The sequence below is a fragment of the Microcaecilia unicolor genome, chromosome 5, assembly GCF_901765095.1.
Source record: "Microcaecilia unicolor chromosome 5, aMicUni1.1, whole genome shotgun sequence".
Taxonomy (NCBI): domain Eukaryota; kingdom Metazoa; phylum Chordata; class Amphibia; order Gymnophiona; family Siphonopidae; genus Microcaecilia; species Microcaecilia unicolor.
In genome coordinates, this window is record NC_044035.1 from 261,813,762 (window position 1) to 261,837,111 (window position 23,350).

At 41.5% G+C, this 23,350-nt stretch overlaps 1 protein-coding gene across 4 annotated transcripts in view; it reads left to right on the top strand.

The window, feature by feature from the left end:
• The window catches only part of TFG (trafficking from ER to golgi regulator), a 64,776-nt gene that overhangs the window by 34,069 nt on the left and 7,357 nt on the right, over positions 1–23,350 (top strand). For 2 of the 4 annotated variants that reach the window (XM_030204088.1, XM_030204087.1), the window contains exons 4-6: positions 4,680–4,826; positions 5,041–5,208; positions 18,302–18,430. In XM_030204088.1, the coding sequence (XP_030059948.1) occupies positions 4,680–4,826; positions 5,041–5,208; positions 18,302–18,430 (444 nt within the window). Of the gene's footprint in view, positions 1–4,679; positions 4,827–5,040; positions 5,209–18,301; positions 18,443–23,350 lie in introns of all 4 variants that reach the window. The other 2 variants (XM_030204085.1, XM_030204084.1) reach the window with 1 other exon arrangement.

The window sequence follows — 23,350 nt, forward strand, 5'->3', positions numbered from 1 at the left end:
TAATATATCAGTAAAAAGGTCCTGAGATGTCTATACATCCATGCTGACCAAAATCGCTGAGAAAATCATGAAGAAAGCATGAATATATAAACATCTCAGGACGATTTTAATCATTTTTTATTTAGATTTTTTTTATTTACATGTTCCTTGATGATTTTTTAGTGGAGGAGTAGCCTAGCGGTTAATGCAGCGGAATTTGGTCCTGGGGAACTGGGATCGATTCCCGCTGCAGCTCCTTGTGACGCTGGGTAAAGTCACTTAACCCTCCGTCGCCCCAGATAGATCGCTTTGGATGTGGTTGCAAAAATCGTAGAAAAGCGGTATATCGAGTCCCATTCCCCTTCCCTTTTTTCAATTTTCAAAAAATTTAATCACAGACCTTTTTACTGATGTATTAAACTATTTTTTACTCTTTAGAGAATTTTGATGGCTTTTAAGTAAGCTTTATAGAATTCGAATGTTTTTTTATCCCTTTGATTTTAGTTTTTTACAGTGACCTATGTTGGTGGAGTGTTTAGGTTTGCACTAACTGGGTAAGCCATTCTCTGTTCATTCATTGTCTCTTTGAAAGTTTTAACTTGTAGTAGCGCTGGTGCACTATTTTAGTGATGATAATTTGGTATTTTATTAAACTTTTGTTCATTTAGCACCTGATGGGTTTTTATATAGATATGTATATATATTGTACTCTTATATATTCATTAATTTATATGTGACCAGTTGTACTTTTTACTGATTTGTTTTAGTTGTTTGTTCTAGTATTTTATGCCTCTGACGCAGCCTGTACTTATGGCAAAACATGGCTATGTCAGGCATATTGAGTGTGAATCCTGGGAGCATCAATACGATTTATTAAAGACTGCATTTTCTTCATCAAGGCCTGCTTCTTGTCTTTTGTTCCACGGTGGATACTGTGGACCAATTGCCACCTTGTTTTCTCACCAGTCTGGTTCAGAACTCTTTCATTGAGAACCATCACTGTGATATAGAGTTAATGTTTAAAGAGGTGATAAAATCTTGCAGGATCTTGTTCAGTATCAGATTTAGAGGCAGATGCAGCAACCAAACGTAAAAAAATCAAAATCGTTAAAGTCCCTAACGATTTTTAAAAAACGAAGAATGCACCAAAAAAAAAAGTCACACATGCTCAGATCGGTATTCAAACGTACAATGTATCAAAGAATCACAATACACATCGGTAATCGGCCCCTAAATCATGCGCAGAGCAGCCAAGCGTTTTGCTGGCTGCTCTGCGCATGCTGCAAACGTAAAAACAAACAAAAAAAAAAGCCACAACACATACACGTGGCTACCCGGTCAGCAAAATCCAAAAACAAAGGATCGGGAGGGGGCAAGGGCGCTCATCAGGAGCGTCCTGTATGGACAGCCTTGCCCCCCCCCCCCCCGCTGCTTCCCACTTTCCGCCGCCCCCCCCCCCCCCGAAAAAGCAAAATGCTAGCTGCCCCGGTCCCCCTCCCTTCCCTTCCTGTTCCTGTGTTCTGCAGAGCTAACTCCGCCTCCTGTCATTCTTTCGCCCCGTGCCCCGCCCCCGCTGCCCCCCCTGAGGTCGACTACGCCACTCCCCCCCTCCACCGAGACCCCCCTCCCTATTAACGACCCGAGCAGCGCCTCTCGCCTCTTTCTGAAGCGCTGCACGGGCAGGAAGATCTATTGTGTTGGTTGTAGAGTCTCCATGACGTCTCTTCTTCCCTGGCCCAGGCCCCGCCTCCTTCTGACGTAGTCGACCTCAGGGGGGGCAGCGGGGGCGGGGCACGGGGCAGAAGAATGACGGGAGGCGGAGTTAGCTCTGCAGAACACAGGAACAGGAAGGGAAGGGAGGGGGACCGGGGCAGCTAGCATTTTACTTTTTCGGGGGGGGGGGGGGGCGGCGGAAAGTGGGGAGCAGCGGGGGGGGGGGGGGCAAGGCCGTCCATACAGGACGCTCCTGATGAGCGCCCTTGCCCCCTCCCGATCCTTTTTTTATTTTTTTTATTTGATGTGTTTTCTGACATCCTTTGGACCAATCACAGCGCTTTTAGCTCTGCTAATGCGCTGGGATTGGCTCAAAGTTTGTTTATTTTTTAACTTAATGATTTTTCCTGGCACGGAGCTGTCCTAACGACAGGTCCAGACCTCTCGTTAGATTTCCTGCCTTTTTCCTGCGTAAAGGCAATCGGAAAAGGTTAGTGCATGTCGTTTCAATGGGGTTTTCACACTAATTGCTCATCTCCATTCCGTTTTCGTTAGCTGCTGGCTTCCTCGGTAAAAGCCCTTTGATGCATGCAACGGATCAAATTTTCCTCGTTGGAGGGTCATTAAAGGCTCATTTAGCTTTAGTGCATCTGCCTCTTATTCCCTTTGGTGCTCCTGTCAGTAGCATGTGCTTTTTGATCAGCTTTGTTGTTGTGCATCAGATAAGGAAGTGGTGTTCTTTGTAATTTGTGGCCACGAATAACGAGCAGGCAGGGTGAGATCAACTTGCTGTAATATACTAATTGAAGCTCACTAGTTTCACCATGTTTTCTTAACATACTAGTAAAAAAGGCCCGTTTCTCACACGAGTGAAACGGGCGCTAGCAAGGATATCATGTAATGGCGATTATGTTTTTAAGGGAACCGTTAGGAGAAATGTTCTGTCATGATAAGTAATAATTGGGAAGAGTGTATAATGAGTAATATGCTCCAGGGGTATGAGATACGGATCGTTTTATCTGTGTTTTTTTTGTTTTAATCTTTCTTTTCTTGTACTTTTTATTTATAGTATTTTTTAAAAGATAAAGAGTACGCAGACTCCATCCATGTCCAGCATTTCTCCTCTCTTTCCTCCCCTCAATCCATGTCCAACATTTCTCCTCTCTTTCCTCCCCTCAATCCATGTCCAGCATTTCTCCTCTCTTCCCTCCCCTCCATCCATTTACATCTCCTTCCTGACTTCCCTCCCCTCCATCCATCCATGTCCAGCAACTCTCTATTCTCCCCTGCCCTCTCCTCCATCCACCCATATCCAGCAAATTTCCTCTCTCCCCTGCCCCCCTCCATTCATCCATCCATGTTCAGCAATTCTTCTCTCTCCCCTGCCCTCCCCTCCATCCATGTCCAGGAACTCTCCATTCTCCCCTGCCCTCTCCTCCATCCACCCATATCCAGCAAATTTCCTCTCTCCCCTGTCCCCATTCATCCATCCATGTCCAGCAATTCTCCTCTCTCCCCTGCCCTGCCCTCCCCTCCATCCATCCATCCATCCATGTCTAGCAACTCTCCATTCTCCCCTGCCCTCTCCTCATCCATCCATATCCAGCAAATTTGTTCTCTCCCCTGCCCTCCTGTCCTGTCCAGCGATCTCTTCTCTCCCCCTGCCCTCCCCTCCTCTCCTGTCCAGTGATGTCATCTCCCCTTGCCCTCCTTTCCAATTCCAGCCATCTCTCCCCCTGCCCTGCCGTCCATGTCCAGTGATTCTCCCTGCTCTCCTTCAGCTCCCTGACAGCCCTCCTCTCCATTCCTTCCCCCCACCGCAGGTTTAACCCTTTTACTTTCAGGCGCAGTGACTGCAGTGAAGAGGACAACACAGCTTCTCCCTTCCCTCACACAGTGTCCCACCCTCACGGAAACACTGCGCCAGGCAGCCCTGCATTTGGGGGGCAGCAGCCAGGAGAAGGTCAAGGTTGGGCTTTGGAGGCGTAGCCTCCCCAAGCCTCTTATACGGGGTGCCTATGACTGTCCTCCCATCAATTCTGCTCTGCCCTGCCCTCCCCTTCCTCCCTCCCTCCCTCCCCTTGATGTCCCGCGATTCTCTCCTCCTGACATCATCTTGCCTCCAGCATTCCCTTCCCTCTCATTGTTCCACTCTCTGTCATTACGTTTTGACATGAGGGCGGGGCAATGAGTGGGAATGGATGTTACGAACCCAGGCATCCAGACGTAGAATGTTGGAGGTGCAAATTATTATATAGGATTTACTTTGCTATAGTAATATTTGGAAATTTTAAAGAATTTGTTATAATTTGTGGTTATTAGTAGTTCTAGAATAAATGTTGAACAAGCTTTGTCTCATTAGGTTCTGATTGTCAATTTTTGGCCAAATAATAGATGTAGTGTATTTAAGCAGTCTGGTCTGGAAGATGGGGTAGGGGAGGTGAGGGTTGCTAAAGTAACCCATACCCTGAAAACAGTGGCAGAGGAAGGTATAGATCTGTACCTTAAGTGCTAATGCAGCCTTGTTTTGTTGGTACTACACATTTCTTCCAGTTTGTGATCTGGGTTGGAACTAGGGTGTGTATACAGCGTAAATCATACTCGTATTGCATCTTTTAGCCAAGTGTTTGGCTTAGTGGATCTGAGCCACATTGTAATGTAAATTTGCAGTTAAGATAAATGTTTTATGCCTGACTGATGTAATACTGCTGCTTAGAGATTTCAATTCTGGTGTTATCTTTAAGCAGGTTATTTTGGTTACTCATGTTCTGCCTTCTACACCAAGATTGTGTCAACACAGAACATTAGACTATTAGACCATGTAATAAGAAAAATCACACCCTTGCTTTACTTTTACAAAAGTCTGTGAAGGGTCATAGAAGACAGTTTTCTTCCAAGAAATGATTGCTTTATTCCAATATGTATATGATGGATCCCAGCTTCATTTGTTACTGGATTTACATTTTCTGTGTCTTCTCTTTTGGCAGTTAATGGTCAGCCAAGACCCCTAGAATCTAGCCAGGTAAAGTACCTCCGTCGAGAGCTGACTGAACTTCGAAACAAGGTGAACCGGCTGCTGGATTGCTTTGAGCCACCCTCAGAGCCAGGACTTACTATCAGCCTTCCTGAGAATGGTGAGTTAAAGCAGGGTTGTCTTCTAGTGACATACAGAACAAAGTTTCAAAATATATTTTTACATACAGAGAAATGTTTTGTTTTTATTTTTTTGAGAGAGGGATTGGGAGGGATATAATTCTGCAAAGGGTCCAGGACTATTTACATGTGCTTTTCTTATATTTGTTTATCTGTCACGAGGTCTTTTGATATGCTAGTAATTTTTGCATACAGATACCTTGGAGGGTAGAGAAGAAAAACCCACTGCTCCTGACTCAACTGTTAAACCTTCCAACCAAGTCATAGCAGCTAACATGTCTGCTTTTGACCCACTGAAAAATCCAGATGAAATCAACAAAAATGTGATGTCATCATTTGGACTGTCAGAAGAGCAGGCATCAGGTAAGGCTAAATATTTCATTTAGGGATAGAATTAGTTTTTGTTTTTATGCAGTTTCATTTTGAAAAGATTATTTTTGTGATGTACATTACTTAATTTAGATTTCCTGTCTCTAGATCTTGCTTTGATATTAGTGTGTGGTACTTTTTCTGTATTGGTTATCCTTTAATTTGGGACACTGCTGACGTTTTTCACTCCTGGGGCAATCTTGTTCAATGCAGAGTTTGTGCAGAATTTTGCATTTAAAAAAAAGAAGCTTGCTCCTGCAGCCAGCTGAAGATGAAACTGGGGAACAGCTGTTGTTGCAGGCTGCCAGAAGAGGAGTAGCAGAAACAGCCACATGGTCTGTGTGGCCAGGACACTTGAAAGCACAGCTCTGGGTGCTAGCTGGTGAAGGAAGAGTCTGATGCTTCAGCAATTGGGGAGAGAAGGAGGAAGCAGATTCATTCAGCTGACTGACAACTGAAGTGCTGATTCTAGAGTGATGGTCCAGGTTAAAGGCAAAACATAAACTGGGGAGGAGATTAAGCCTGAGGTGGAAGGAGAAGGAACTGGAGGAGGTTCAGGCCTAGCAAGGGCAAGATTGCTAATGAGACTGGAATTCAGGAAAGATACCTGGTGGGGGGAGGGGAGAGAAATAAAGCCAGTAAATGCTATGGGGCAGAAATCAATGGAGTGAGGAGGCCAGGGAGAGTCAACATGAGTGGTGAGGGTCAATACTGGTATAGGATGGGAGTGAAGTTGAAGCTTGGGGAGGGAGAGAATTGGAGATACCTAATTTGGGGGAAGATCTGGGGTGAGAGCTGGAAGTGATATTGAGTAAGGGGAGACTAGTCTGGGTAGTAGGAGCCTTAACCATGAGAGGGAGAAAACATTGAGGGCTGGTTGGTGGAGTGAGTTATGGAGTTTTTAGTGGGGGGTGAAGACAGAGGAGAGGGCTCACTCCTGGGGTGGCTGTGTATGGGAAGAATGGAGGGAGTGAGGTAACGGCAGGGGGCTGTGTCTAATGATGCATTCTTAAACTAGTCCTTAAAGTTTTTCACAAAAAAATAAATTGAGCTTTGCAGTTTCTGGTGGTGGCTTTTTCTGTATAGTATTTTATATTCATTTTTATTGATGACAAGTATAATACAAGCCACAAGTAACAAAGCAATTAAGTCATCAGAAACATTTTTCTGAAAGAACCCCCCCCCCCCCCAAGTACAACAGATTCAAAGCTTGAAACCATTATCAGAAGGCCTGTGTTCTTATGACCCTCTGAAAATTGCAAAAAAGAAAAAAAACAGATTCAGTGCCTCACATCAGGATCCCTAAAGCTCTGAGTTCAACACCCCGCTACTAGCCCTAAGTGACAATGATTATATATAGTTATCCCATATTAATAAAAAGCTTTCTTACACTTAAAGAATGTCCTAGCCATATTTCTTTCCAACATCATCAAGGTATGTTTGCTTATTCAGACTTGCTGAATTGCCTTTTGTAGCAAATAAATCAGAGCGATTTACAAAATAATTAAAAACACAAGGAAAAGAACACCAAACATATAGAAACAGTCACAGCAAGAACATGAAACCTATTGTGCCATGCCCTTTTCTGAACCCCTAAACCCCTCCCCTATCTTGCATACACTTTAAATATTACTTCATTCCCTGCAAGGAAACATCTCTGAGCTTAGCAATTTGAGTCTACTGCGTGCCACCGGCTGCAATATATCCTAGAAACCTTCCCAAGTTCGTTGGAATTGTCTGCCTTCCGCAGAGGAAACGTCCTTGACCCCACACCGTTCCATCTTCAGCAAATCAATCGTGTGTGCACCACCTCTCCAACGTTGGTGCACAAGGTTCTCTCCAATATAACACTATGGCTTTTTTGCCAATTAAAATGGCTTTTTGAAGAAAACGCCGAAACTCTGAGTGTGTGGGTTTAGAGTATTTCTATATACCAAACAATATCAGTGGATGTACAGTCACTCAGCGCCTCCAGTATAGATACACTGTACTTAGCACTGATGTCCAGAAGTTAGCAATTTGGGGGCAGAGCCAAAACATACGGCTTAGTGTTGCTGGTTCTTGTCTGCACTTAGGACAAGCCCTGGACACTCCAAATCCCGATCGATATGCTCTGGAAGGGGATATATATGTGTAACACAAACTTATATTGCAGTTCCCAGTGACGTATAAAAGAGGAGCTATGCTGCAAACTCAAAACATGTTGCTTGAATTGTTCTTCCGTTATGTCCGTCTGCAGCTGAGCAGACCAGACGCCTGCAATCCTCTTGTAGTCTAAATCCTCCTTCGTATCCAGTAAATGTCTATGATGATATTGTAAAGGTATAACATTTCGTGTCCCAAGTGTTAGTGCTGAGTTCAGAGTGTCTTGTACATCTTCACAAAGATTCATCTATCCTAAGGCTGAAACATAATGATGCAGTTGGAAGTAAGCATAAAAGTCTAACCGTGGCATTGCAAACTCACACTAACTCTGTTAAGGACTTCAGCTTCCCTTTCTCATTTAAGAGTTGGTTTAGATAATAGATTCCAGCCCTCCTCCAGCGGGCAAAGACCGAAGAAGTCGTGCCCGCCGGGAAGTCCAGGTTATGCAGAAGGGCCAGATATGGTGTAGCTGCTGCTGAGAAGCCATGACGCTGGCACAGCCACCTCCAAGCCGCTCTCGCTGAAAGAAAAAGTGGGTTATGATACAATACTGTGACTGATTTACCTGGAATAGTGTGCAATAGCCTGCTGAGGTGCACCATGGGAGAGAGTGAAGATTCTAAGGGAGTGGCAGAAAAGGACTTCATTCCCAACAGCCGGTCTCGCATATGTCTAATGGAACATGATACAGTTAAGTATCTTATATTCAACAGTCCCAAGCCCCCATGCTGTCTAGGCTTCTGTAATATTGATATGGGGAGCCTGGGGCGCCTGCCTCTCCATAAAAAACTTGAATTACCTAATTCAGCTTCCGCTCCTCCCTCCTCCTCAAAAATAATGGCAGCATTTGAAAGACATAGAGCCAGTGGGGGACCAGCATCATGTTAACCAATGCTATGTGGCCAATCAGAGAGAGGGAGCAAGTACTGCAGAGCTGTAGCTGGTGCTTAGTGTTTGTCAATAGAGGGAGTATATTGTTATCATATAATTTAGACAAATCAGTTGGGATGATAACTACCAATTATTTAATTTGACTAGGGGCCCACTGCAGTGGAAAGTGGTTCTGCCACTTGCATTGAGTGTCTGTCTTAAGTGGCAAAGCTATAGATTTAGTCAGGTTTAGCTGGAATCCAGAAACCGCCCCATGGTCTGTAAAAGGTGTTTGAGAGAGTTTTGTGGATCATCTAAAGTTAAAAGTAAATCATCTGCATATGCTAACACCTTTATTATATGATGCTGAAATTGCACCCCACGTATCTTTGTTAGCCCGAATCATACATAGAAGCAGTTCTAAAGACAGGAGAAATAATAACGGGGATAATGGGCATCCTTGTCAGGTCCCCCGTTTTATTGAAAACTCTGCCGTTCTCACTCCGTTGACTATAATGCTACTTGGGGCGCCGTGTACAATGACAACACTGCCTGGAGAAACCAACCTTTAAAATCCCACCCAGCGCAATGTAGCAAACAGGGCCCATTGCACACGGTCAAATGCTCCTTCTGCATCAAGGCTCACCGCCAAGTATGAAACCCCCATTTTCTGACCCTGCGATATGGTTAAGATTAATTTGCGAACATTGACCGCTGACTGCCATCCCCTCACAAAACCCACCTGGTATTCAACTAATTGAGGCACCAAGGGCGACAGTCGTTCTGCCAGAACTCTAGCCAACAGTTTATCTACATTTATTAAAAAGATTGGCCTATAGGAACCCACCCGGCTGCTGCAAATCCATTCCTAGTTTGGGTAATAAGCTAAAAAGCGCAGCATTGGCTTGAAGGGGAAATCTTCCCTTCTCAATTACCGTGTTATAATAGTCAAGTAGGGCACCTACTATATGGGGCTGTAATATTTTGTAAAACTCGCTGGTGAACCCATCAGAGCACGGTGTGGAAAAATCTTTTAATGCTTTAATGGCCTGCTGTAGCTCCTTTTCCCTCACTTACTGATTAAGCGATGTTTCCAGTTTTGTGGGGAGTTTTGGCATCCCCACTGCCTGAAGATATCAGTGAATATTGGTTTTGAAATCTTTATCTACTGTCTCTGCCTCATATAAAGCAGCAAAATGTGGTGGAAATTTTGTGCTATTTCTTCCAATTTGGTGGAAATAGCTCCAGCACAATTACGTATTGCTGGCATAAAATGTGATCTTCTACTCTTGTTCATTATGCGCGCCAGTAGCCCCCCTGCCCGCTCTCCGTGCCTAAAAAAATTACATTTACGATAAGTGATTTCATAGTCCGCTCATGCAGAAGACTGTTTAGTGCTGCTCCAGTTGCAGTTAGTTTCATATTTTATTTATTTGTTACATTTGTACCCCACATTTTCCCACCTATTTGCAGGCTCAATGTGGCTTACATAGTACCGTCAGAGGCGTTTGCCCAGTTGCTTGATAACAAATACAAAGTTGTATAGTGATTGTATGAGGTATACGTGGAGGGTCGGAATGGATGAAGATTGCGTGTTGCCTGTTCGATCATAGTCATGCTGTGTTGGTAGGTGAAGATGGTTACGTGGGGTCGTTTGGGTAGGCCTTTTTGAAGAGGTTGGTTTTTAGTGATTTCCTGAAGTTGAAGTGGTTGTGGATTGTTTTCACAGCTTTTGGGAGCCCATTCCATAGTTGTGCGCTTATGTAGGAGAAGCCGGCTGCGTAAGTTGTTTTGTATTTCAGTCCTTTGCAATTTGGGTAGTATAGGTTTAGGTAGGATCTTGATGATCTGACTTTGTTTCTTATTGGTAAGTCTGTGAGGTCTGTCATGTATTCTGGGACTATGCCATATATGATTTTGTGGACTAAGGTGCAGATTTTGAAGATGATCCATTCATTGATTGGGAGCCAATGCAACTTTTCTCAGAGGGGTTTGGCAATTTCGAAGCGTGTTTTGCTGAATATCAGCCTGGCTGCTGTATTTTGGACAGTCTTTTTATGAGTTGTTCTTTGCAGCCCGTGTAGATTCCATTGCAATAATCTGCATGGCTTAGGACCATTGATTGTATTAGGTATCGAAAAGTTGCTCTTGGTAAGAAAGGTTTTAATCGTTTGAGCTTCCACATTGAATAGAACATTTTCTTTGTTACAGAGTTTACTTGGCTCTTGAGGGTAAGGTTGCGATCGAGTGTGACACCGAGTATTTTCAAACTGTCCGAGGTAGGGAGGGTATGTCCTGGAGTATTTATGGTTGTAGGTTTGTATTTGTTATATGGAGAGGAGAGGATGAGGCAATGTGTTTTTTCGGTGTTCAGTTTCAGTTGGAATGAGTTTGCCCAGGAGTCCATGATGTTCAGGCTATCTTTGATTTTGTTGGTTATTTCTGTCAGATCATGTCTGAAGGGGATGTATATTGTAACATCATCTACGTAAATGAATTGGTTAAGGCCTCGGTTGGATAATTACTATGCCAGTGGAATCATCATCATGTTGAAGAGTATTGGTGATAATGGTGATCCTTGAGGTACTCCGCAGACTGCTTTCCACGGTGGTGATATGTTTGACTTTGATTTTACGATAAGTTCTGGTGGTTAGAAAGCTTTTGATCCAGTTAAGTACGTTTCTGTCAATCCCGATGTGGCCTAGCATTCTTAGTAGTATGTTGTGGTTTACCATGTTGAATGCGCTCGACATGTCGAGCTAGAGGAGGAGTATGCTTTTGCCTGTGGCAATCTCCTGCTTGAATTTGGCCAGGAGGGTGACTAGGACAGTTTCGGTGCTATGGTGGGATCTGAATCCTGATTGTGAATTATGTAGTATTGAGAACTTGTCCAGGTATTCTGTAAGCTGTTTAGTCACGAAGCTCTCCATCATTTTTACTTCTAATGGGATAGATGCAACTGGGCGGTAATTGGTGATATCATTTGTGCTTTTCTTGGCGTCTTTTGGTATTGGGGGTGAGCAGGATGTTGCCATGTTCCTCAGGGAAGAGACCTTGTTGTAACATGAAGTTTAGATGGGATGTAAGGTCTCCTATGAAGGGGTCTGGGGCAGACTTGAGTACATGACTGGGACATGTATCCAGTTTGCAGTGGGTCTTGGCGAACCTGTGAGTCGCTTGTGTAACTGATTCGGTGCTGAGGAGATTAAATGTCCAAATGCGTTCAGCTGGGTATCCTTCGGAGGATAGGTCCAGATCGTTGAAGAAGATTTCGATGTCTGTATTGTGATGAGGAAGTGTGCTGCGTAGTTTTATTATTTTTTCGTTAAAGTAGTTAGCAAGTTTGTCTGCGGGTGGGATATCTGTGTTGGTTATGGTGATAGGGGTGGTGTCTAGTAACTTATTTACGAGTTGGAATAGTTTCTTCATATCTTTGTAGTCCGGTCCTAATTTGGTTTTGTAGTAGAACCTTTTGGTTTGTTTTATTGCGTATTTGTATTGTCTATGTATTTGTTTCCATGCGCGAGTGTGTGTTCATCTTTTGTCTTTCTCCATACTCGTTCAAGTTTTCTAGATTGTGTTTTGAGCTTTTTTTAGTTCGTCATTGAACCAAGGTACATGTTTTGTCTTTTTGATATTTTTGTTTTTAAGGGTGCTATTTTGTTTAGTACGCTGTTGCATCTGCCATCCCAGTGGTTGAGATAAAGATTGGAATCAGTGCGTGTTGTCCATTCGTTGTCGAATATTTGTGGATCGATTTGCCCTCTTGTAGTGTAAGTAGTACATTCTGGTGTACTGTTTGAGGCCTTCTTCTGCTAGTTTACAGTTAGGTTCAGTTTGTAATGGTCAGTCCATTTGATGTCTCTTATTAATAGGTTATTGTCTGTAGGTAGTTTATCTGATAGGAGGTCCAATGTATGTCCTGTGATATGGGTAGTTTGCATGTGGGGCCATTTAAAATCCCAGGACTGTTGGAAGTCTTTACATTCAAGTGCGTTTGTGGAGTTGGGATCTTCTAGATGAAGGTTAATGTCGCCTAGTAGCAGTATGTTGTTGTTGTTTACACAGTTGTTTGATATGAAGTCCATGAAGGTGGGCTGACTTTCCTTCCAGTTGCCGGGTGGTCTGTAGAATAATATGCAATTCAGGTGATCGGTTAGGGAGTTGTTATGGATTCTAAATGAGGCAATTTCTAGTTGGGGTGTTATGGAGGTGGCTGTGGTTTTGGTGGTGAATTTTTCTCGGTATATTAGTGCTATGCCTCCACCTCTCTTTTCTGATCTGGTTCGGTGGGTGATTTTGTAACCTGGCGGGCACAGTTCAAGGATTATGGGGTAGTTTTGGTTGTGAATCCATGTTTCATTGATAAAGATAAGATATAGAATGGGGGTTGGGTTTCTGCGAATAGCAACGCTTAATTGCTCTCCACTTCTTTTCTAATCCTACTATCCCCTGCGTGATCTGCACATTGAACAGAGGATTTCAGCATATCAACAATGACATCTGATGGCACCAGGACGGAACAGCTGAAACTCAGGGTGAAGTGTAAAGTTCTGAATTTGTGCAGCCTTTCCTGTGCGCTGTGGTCTCCTCAGCCCTGCAGGATTGATCGGATGTACCTGCCTCACCTAGACATGTATTCCCTTGAGGTATAGAACTAATTGAGGGACTGAGGAGTCTGCACATGCTCAGAACTTTAGAACCAAGGTTGTTTGAAAGAAATCGGTGCTGAATGTGTTTAATTTTGGCAAAATATTGTGCCATATATGGCACAGAGCTATCATTTAAAACTGTGAGATGTCACTGCTAAAGTAATATAAAGTTAGAACTTTGCAGGTGTGTGTGGGTTTTTTTTCCAATAAACTTGGTATCTTAAAATTATTGCATTGCATATATAAAAAAATTAATGCACCTAATTATTGTTGATTATTTCATTGTGGTTTAGTGATAGGTGTCTCCTGCTTAAAGAAATGTTTCTTCTAGGGACTAGTAGCTATATTTCTCTTACAGTTTGCAAACGTTCCCCACCACCTCCAAAACAGACACGATGGGGCTCATTTTCAAAGCACTTAGCCTTACAAAGTTCCATAGTAACCCATGGAACTTTGTAAGGCTAAGTGCTTTGAAAATACGCCTCATTGTCACTCCTTTTATGGAAAGGGAAATGGGACTGGATATACCGCCTTTCTGAGGTTTTTGCAACTACATTTAAAGCGGTTTACATATATTCAGGTACTTATTTTGTACCAGGGGCAATGGAGGGTTAAGTGACTTGTCCAGAGTCACAAGGAGCTGCAGTGGGAATCAAACTCAGTTCTCCAGGATCAAAGTCCACTGCACTAACCACTAGGCTACTCCTCCACTCGGGGGATTCATCCTTTGTGTTGTAGATATTTCAGGTTTCTTCTTATGTTTTCGTTCAATAGAGGCAGTGGGATGGCACAGACAGTGATGTGTAAAAGTCCCTATTCTCCTTCTGATTTTCCCTATTATTCCATATATGTCATACGCAATGGTTTATGATCTTTAATCAAAATGTAATATTAGACAAAGGTAACCTGAGTGTAAACACGAAAATTATTCATTTATTTAAGGAACTAAGTTATCCAAAACACACATCACCCATGTGAAAATGTAATTGCCCCCTTATTTATTTATTTAGATTTTGCTCACACCTTTTTCAGTAGTAGCTCAAGGTGAGTTACATTCAGGTACACTGGATATTTCTCTGACCCAGGAGGGCTCACAATCTAAGTTAGTTACTCAACAGCCAGTTGACCAAATTTAATTGATTAGATGCAGCTGATTGAACACAGCCAGCTTGATTTTAGCCAGCCTTGTTGAATTTAAACCTCACTATATAATGACCCTTACCATGAAAGTGGTCACCACAAAGTTTCTACAACAACCACTATTCTATGATCAAAGGAAATTCCAGAAGAGCTGAGAAAAATTGTTGAAATATATCAGTTACAAAGCCATTTTCTAAAACTTTGGGACTGCACCCATCCATAGTGAGAGCCATTATCTCCAAATGGAGAAGACTCGGAACAGTGGTGAGCCTTTCTAGGAGCAGCCGGCCTACCAAAATTACTCAAAGGTCACAATGACAACTGATTTGAGAACTCACAAACCATCTCACAAAATAATGTAAAAATTGCAGCAATACTAGTGTAAAAATCAGGTAAATCAATAGTAACGAAATTGACACTAGTCACCATCAAATTCAAAACAAGGCAATAGTTTAGTTAAAGAAGAAAGAGACCTCAGAAACCAATAGAGTGATTCTCATTGGTTGTAGCCGGCATGTCTTTCAAGCGTTATTCAGTTTCTATCATCGGTCTCAAAACTCCCATATTTTAATCATCACATAAGTAGCTTTTCAAAAAAACACAAATCAAGTTTATAAAAAAAAATTGTGTTGTATGCACTAAGTTGGCACAGAAGAGCATATAAATTTTAAAATATAGGAGTTTTGAGACCGATGATAGAAACTGAATACCAGTTGAAAGACATGCCAGTTACAACCAATGAGAATCACTCTATTGGTTTCTGAGGTCTCCTTAACTAAACTGTTGCCTTGTTTTGAATTTGATAGTGACTATTGTCAGTTTTGTTAGTATTAACTCACAAACCATCCCAGAAGAACATCCAAAGAACTTCAGGCCGTTTCTAGCCTCAACTAGCATCAGTGTTCATGATTCCACAATAAGAAAGAGACCAAGCAAAAATGTGATTAGTGGGGAATAGCAAAGCAGGAACCATTGAAATCAAAGAATAACATCAATGCTTATCTCACATTTGCAAAAACATACTTGGGTGATCCCTAAGCCTTTTGGGATAATGCTCCATGAACAGATGAGTCAAAAGTGCAACTTATTGGATAATACAGAACATAAGCTTTGCCATACTGGGACAAACCGAAGGTCCAAGCCCAGTATCTAACAGTGGCCAATTCAGGTCCCAAGTATCTGGCAAGATCCCAGAGCAGCAAAACAGATTTTATGCTGCTTATTCTAGAATAAGCAATGGATTTTCTCAATTCCATCTTAATAATGGCTTGTGGACTTTTCTTTTAGGAAACTATCCAAACCTTTTTTAAACCCTGCTATGCTAACTGCTTTTACTACATTCTCTGTTAGCGAATTCCAGATTTTAATTCCTTGAGGGAATTCCTCTACGATTCGTTTTAAATTTAGTACTTAGTAGCTTTTTTGCATTCCCCCTAGTCCTAATGTTTTTGGAAAGAGTAAACAAGCAATTCACATCTACCTGTTCCATGCCACTTAGTATTTTATAAACCTCTATCATATCTCCCCTCAGCTGTCTCTTTTCCAAGCTGAAGAGCCCTAGTCACTTTAGCCTTTCCTGATAGGCAGGTTGTCCCATCCCCTTTATTATTTTTGTTGCCCTTCTCTGTACCTTTTCAAAATTCACCATATCTTTTTGAGATGCAGTGACCAGAACTGTACACAGTATTCGAGGTGTGGTTGCACCATGGAACGATATAAAGGCATTATAATATTCTCAGTTTTGTTTTCCATTCCTTTCCTAATAGTTCCTAACATTCTATTTGCTTTCTTAGCCGCTGCTGCACATTGAGCAGAGGGTTTCAACATATCATGATTGATGACCCCCAGATCCTTTTCCTGGGCGGTGACTCCTAATGTGGAACCTTGTATCACGTAACTATGGTTTGGGTTCCTCTTTCCCACATGCATCACTTTGCACTTGCTCACATTAAAAGTCGTCTGCCATTGGATGCCCAGTCTCGTAAGGTCCTCTTGCAATTTTTCATAGTCCTCTTGCAATTTGACAACTTTGAATAACTTTGTGTCTTCAGCAAATTTAATTACCTCACTGGTTATTCCTATCTCTAGATCATTTATAAATATGTTAAAAAGCAGCAATCCCAGCACAGACCCCTGTGGAATCCTACTATCTACCCTGCTCCATTGAGAATACTGACTTTAACCCTACCTTCTGTTTTCTATCTTTCAACCAGTTTTTAATCCACAATAGGACATTGCCTCTTATTCTGTTTTGCATAAAGCAAATACAACACAGAAAGAACATCATACCATTAGTCAAACGTGGTGGTGGTAGTGTGATGATGTGGGGGTGCTTTGCTGTCTCAAGACCTGGAAAAAAACTGCCATTATTGAAGGAGCCATTAATTCTGCACTGTACCAGAAAATCCTGAAGAAGAATGTCTGGCCATCTGTCCATAAACTGAAGTATAATTGGGTTATATAGCAAGTCAATGATCTGAAACCCAAAAGCAGGTCTACGTCTGAATGACTGAGGGGAAACCATAACCAAAACCTTAACCCATACATATACGCAGATGACGTAACAATCTACATCCTATTTAAACAAGATTTAAAGGAAATTTCCAGTGACTTCAACCAAAGTCTACATATCATGCATTCATGGGTGGATGCATTTCAGCTGAAACTCAATGCAGAAAAAACCCAATGCCTAATACTCACCTCTCAACATAACACGAACAAATTCACCACCATTAACACACCAAAACTGAATCTTCCAATTTCGGACACCCTAAAAATTCTTGGAGTCACCATTGACCGACACCTAACACTTGAGAGTCACGCGAGAAACACAACCAAGAAGATGTTCCACTCAATGTGGAAATTAAAAAGAGTAAGACTGTTCTTCCCAAGGACCGTCTTCCGTAACCTAGTACAATCAATGGTACTCAGTCATTTAGACTACTGCAACGCACTCTATGCTGGCTGCAAAGAGCAAATAATCAAGAAACTCCAGACAGCCCATAACACGGCAGCTAGACTCGTACTCGGTAAAACAAAATATGAAAGTGCTAAACCTCTTAAAGAACGCATCACGTTCAAAATATGTACCCTTGTTCATAAAATCATTCACGGAGATGCCCCAGCCTACATGTCAGACCTGATAGACTTACCACCCAGGAATGCTTAAAAATCATCCCGCACATTCCTTAATCTTCATTTCTCCAACTGCAAAGGTCTAAAATACAAACTAACCCATGCGTCAACCTTTTCCTACTTGAGCACACAATTCTGGAACGCGCTGCCATGCAACTTAAAAACGATCTATGAACTAACTAACTTCCGCAAACTACTGAAGACCCATCTTTTCAACAAGGCATACCACAAAGACCAACAAACATGAACTCCTCCACATATATCCAGAATTGCCTTATAATATTTGCTTGTTACACTAATATCATGCTTTAGCACTATCATGTTACCCAAGTTCCTTCTGTAATACTAAATGTTTATTCTTATATATCTCCACCATTCATGATGTATTGTAAGCCACATTGAGCCTGCAAAGAGGTGGGAAAATGTGGGATACAAATGCAATAAATAATAATAATAACATTTTGAATTGGCCTAATCACAGTCCTGACTTGAACCCAAGATGCTATGGCAGGACCTGAAATGAGTAATTCATGCACGAAAATGTATGAATGTGTCTGAATTAAAGTAGTTCTGCTAAGATCCCTCAACAGCGATATAAAAGACTGGTATTGCAATTATAGGAAGCATTTGGTTGCAGTTATTGCTGCTGAAGGTAGTGCAACTAGTTACTAAGTTAGGGGCAGTTACACTTTTACATGGGTGATATAAGTGTTGGATAACATTGTTCCCTAAATGAGGTGGTAATTTAAAACTGTTATGTTCCCTTTGTCCAATATTACATTTTGTTTAAGGATCATAAATCATTCAGTGTGATATAAATACAACAATAGGGACGAAACAGGAGAGAGGGACTTTTTCATATCGCTGTCCTTAATATCTACAGAGGGGTTGACTTCAATGTGTGTGGCTTCTGTATGATATGGGAATGGAAGCTGGACATTACAGGTGACTTGGCCCTGTTTCTGTCCTGGTATATTTTGATAAATGGATAAGAACACAGTATTGCTGGTAGGGAAGGAGGCAGGAGAAGACACAATTGAAGAACAAAAATTATTAGGGAAGGTGCAGATTATTTTGCCACTGAATCATGGTTCTTTTTACCTACTCTCTGCATTCATACTATTTCTAATTGCTTTCTTTCTCAGGCCCTCCCAGTGCTCCTACAGAAGAACGTGTTGGTACACCTGACAGCATTGCTTCCTCCTCTTCTGCAGTCCATCCCCCTGGTGTGCAGCCACAGCAGACACCTTATCCTGGGGTACAGCCACAGGCAGGTCAGATGGAAGGTCAGCGCTCTTTGCTTTTATTAACTTTTCAAAAATTCATTGAAGTTGAGACTTCTTATAGCGGAAAATGTAAACATTAAAAGTCAGTATATTTGGCTTCTCATGTTTCAGGCAACCACCCAATAAATGATTCATATTTGAATGTTCAATGCAAAACCATTAGAAGGCAACTTTGCATGATGGTGTGTGAAGTCAAGAGTGATATGGGGACAGGGACAGCGCCGACGGGGCTTGATACTAGCCTGAAACAGGCTGTTCTAACTAGATGGAACAGCATCTGTAAAATGCTAATATCAATATGTAAAAACTTAATATATCTTAAACAACTGGCAACTGAATTCAATGATAAACTGCAGAAGCTGCTTTTGGATTGAAATGAAGCACTATTAAATGATACCATTTGTGTCTTGTGTGCATTTGATTTGGCAACAAGAGTCTTTGCTGATCAGACTCCTACTGTCTGCAATGTCCTTCCATCATGTGCCCAGTTGCTCAAGCATTTTACTGTTATGTAGTAAATGACAGATAAAAACCTGAAAGGTCCATCCAGTCTGCCCAGCAGTCACATTCATTATCAAGTCATGATTAAACCAGCAATGAATGTGATATAAAATATTTGATCATTATTTCTGGGATATAGACCGTAGAAGTCTGCCCAGCCCTGTCCTTGGATTCCAAGTACTGAAGTTGCCATTGAGGCCCTCTTTAGCCTATCCAAATCTGTCTTGTTGTTTGCGGGACACAGACTGTAAAAGTCTGCTTGGCACTGTCCTCACGTTTCAAATTACTGGAGTTTCCGTGTAGCCCTCTCCAGCCCATCCTAAACCGGACTGCCAACAGATTCATCGATTGTTGCTAGCATCAAAGAGCATTTCCAACACTTTTGGTTCTCTTCTACACCCATGTCTGAAAGGCAATCCAGTTATCTTCCCAGATGTAAAAACACAGGCAACAGAACCTCTGAGAAGGTTGTACCAAAACCAGATTGAAATTTAATTTATTTATTAGATTTGTACCCTGCGCGCTTCCACATAATGCAGGCTCAATGCGGCTTACATAGTAATTGGAAATACAAAGTCTTATAACAGAAATTTCAAAATGGTAGTGAAACATTATGAAGTTGGAAGACTCGAGTCCATAAACATCAACAACTTGGGTCCTCCACAATCCACGTTCCCGCACCTCGAATATTGTGTTCAAGTCTGGTCGCTGCATCTCAAAAAAGATAGAATTAGAAAAGGTACAGAAAAGGGCGACGAAAATGATAAAGGGGATGGGACAACTTCTCTATGAGGAAAGGCTGAAGCGGCTAGGGCTCTTCAGCTTGGAGAAAAGACGGTTGAGGGCAGATGTGATAGAGGTCTATAAAATAATGAGTGGAGTGCAACGGGTAGATGTGAATTGCTTGTTTACTCTTTCCAAAAATACTAGGACTAGGGGGCATGCAGTGAAGCTACAAAGTAGTACATTTAAAATGAATCTGAGAAAAATTGTCTTCACTCAAAATTGCAATTAAACTCTGGAATTCGTTTCCAGAGAATGTTGTAAAGGCAGTTAGCTTAGTGGGGTTTAAAAAAGGTTTGGATAGGTTGCTAAAGGAAAAGTCCATAGATCATTATTAAAATGGACTTGGGAAAAATCCACTTCTTATTTCTAGAATAAGCAGCATAAAATGTATTATACTTTTTTGGGATCTTGCCAGGTACTTGTTACCTGGATTGACCACTGTTGGAAACAGGATGCTGGGGTTGATGGACCTTCAGTCTGTCCCAGTATGGCGATATTTTTGTACTTATGCAGAAATATGAACCCTTCTTCAAAAGAATTAAAATGAATGCCAGCAGTTTTATGAGCGACATTTATGAACTTGTTGCTGTATGTATTGGTTACTAAAGGAATTTTTTTTTTAGCAGATATATCTTCCTTATAAAGGTTTCTCTGTTTGAATTGCTTCTTTATCAATATTGTTTCTTTTATGCCCTCTTTAGTAATGTACTTCTGAAAATCGAGATTTGTTAACTGAACTTGGATTCTGCAAAATTTATTTTCTTAACTTTGAACATCCTGTTTAGCAAAACTAGTTACATTTTGATAAACTATTTGCAAGTAGTTGTCCATTATACGAAGTTTCCAGGTATTAATATCCTCTAATTTTGAGTGTGACAGAGGGTAGGAAGTTCAATTTGGTTCAAGTAGGGAGGAAATGAACAAATGATCATCTGATTGTGTAGGGTATGGGAGGTGCCTTGCAGATTTCACATGCTGAGAATGTGCCTAAGACTGCTTACTTATTAATTTATGAATTTTGTTCAATGAATAAATAGAGGAAAAGCATTTGACCTGCAAATGTTGTTCTGCTTTGAAGTGTCTACAAGCTAGAGTACTATAAGATGTTGCCATTAGGAGGCTGCTTTCTGCACCCATATTAATTTGGCAGATTCTTAAATTGCAGGGTTATTGTACAAAGGGAATAAACTGAAAACTAATACTTGAATATATGAAAAATAATATGGTTGAACTGAAGGAGATAATAGGGCTTTGTGCAATTAAATTTTAAAGTTAGTAATATTGACTAGTCTTGCTTACCCTACAAATAGATATTATGAAGATTTATGAATGTTTGATTTCCAGAGCAGGGAATACATTCTCTAGAAGAGATTTCTTAACTGTACCATTATTTACTTACCTAATCCTAACTAAATGGCAGCTCTTCAATGTACTTAAAACAGGAAATATTAATTTATAATGCCTTTTCATAATTAAGGTGTTGTAAACCAATTTGCATACAACTTGATGTAATTTCATTCCATTTTACTGTTTACACAAACATTACTCAGATGATTTTAAAGGTCAAAGGAAAATAAAGAATATTACACACACAAAAAAAGTTGGGTAGACTGGATGGACTGTTCAGGTCTTTATCTGACATCATTTACTATGTTACATACAGGCTCATTTTCAAAGCACTTAGCCTCCCAAAGTTCCATAGAAACCTATGGAACTTAGCCTCCCAAAGTGCTTTGAAAATATGCCTCTATGTAATCCGTGTGCATATGTGCTCGAACCAAAAGTGAAATAATAAATGTAAATGTTCACACCTACGAGTCTCGTCGAAATTCGTACAAAATAGGATGCTATAATGTCAAAGCAATGACTCTTTAAGGGACTCTAAAGAGCTGGAATTTCAATGTTACTCAAAATCTACATGCACTTATCTGGTTTTTGTTTACTTTTGGAAATTTTTCCTTGTGTTTTTTTTTTTTTTATTAAAAATAAAAACAAATCTAAAGACTAATTGACCTGTCTCTGAGCTCCATTCTTGAAGCTTCCTGGAGTAGCCTGGAATGGAGGAGTAGCCTAGTGGTTAGTGCAGTGGACTTTGATCCTGGGGAAGTGAGTTCGATTCCCACTGCATCTCCTTGTGACTCTGGGCAAGTCACTTAACCCTCCATTGCCCCTGGTACAAAATAAGTACCTGAATATGTGTAAACCTCTTTGAATGTAGTTGCAAAAACCTCAGAAAGGCGGTATATCAAGTTCCATTTCCCTTTTCTCCTACAGGTCTGTTTCAGGATAATCTGTTTAGGTGTATTCAGTATATATTTCTCCTCGCAGCTTGCTTTAGTCAAGTCATTGTAGCAACAGTACTTTGTTCAAAGGCTGTGCAGCAGGACTCCTGCATCCAGTCACTAGGTGTCGCCTTCGCACAATGATGATGTCCTGAGCCCTGATGAATCTGAGTCAGGGATTACACCCTGCGCTTATTATTCTTTCTGGCCCAATTAAATGTTAGAAGGGGTTGGAAACATCTGTCTATCTGGCACCAAAATAACTGTTGACTTAATGGGTTTGAGGAAAGACCTATTTGAGTTCAGAACAGGTCAGATCAGACTGGCGGTTCTGCAGAAAAATCCCCCCCCCCCCCCAAAAAAAAAAAACTTTCATACAAATTAAAAAAAAAAAAAAAAGCCCAGCACATTTCAACAGGAGGTGTAATTTAGCACCTGCAGCATAGAAATATTGAAACATAGCTGAAAGGGGAGGTTAATGCTTGTTCATGGGAGATCGGAGTGTAGCAGTTAGTTGACTTAAGCCAGTCTGTCAACTGGCGAAGATAAGCTTTACAATCAAGATTTAGATCAGGAAGACCTAATCCCTTCCCCCCCCCCCCCTGGAAATCAGTTAAATGTTTAAATTGAAAAGAAATCCTGAATTAACAGAACAAGCACTGAGGAGTGGAGGGAGTATGGCAATTCTGTTGGGGAAGGCGTGGATGGCGGCACCACCGGTGGGTGTCTCCTACCATTACCCCCTTGTCTTTGATAATCCTGAGTTTGAACCAGGTCAGGAGACTTCCCAGTTACGGCTCTGGGTGACTAGAGACTGTACATGCTTGCAAGACCTTATACAGCTGGTGCAAGGCACATTTCCTTCCTTTCAGCAAGTGAAGCGTGTCAGGTGCCTAATGGGCGTTTTCTGTATTACCTGCAGCTTTGTCACTATTTTTTCATTTTTTATTTTTATTTTTTTACCTTGGAGTGCAACGTCTGGAGGGTCAAGAGGTTTAGGAAGTGAATGAGGGTTTTGCCAAACTTCCTAATAGATTTAACAAGTTATCTGTTTGGTAAATGGATGGGCATCACGGTAGAGGTGAGCACTCGTTAAGTTAGCAGCACAATGGACCAGAGGATTGGGGATAGAGATTACAATTGAGGATTTAATCAAGGCACGGAAAGATGGTAGAAAGTTTCTTACCTGTATCAGGTGTTCTCCAAGAACAGCAGGGCATGTATTCTCACATTCCCTCCTATCTCCCCTAGGAAATTAACTTTGTAACTGTACTGCTGGTCCTGTGTGCTCACGCTGGGTGGGGAGGTACTTGCAAATGTACTGTACAGTGCTACCAAA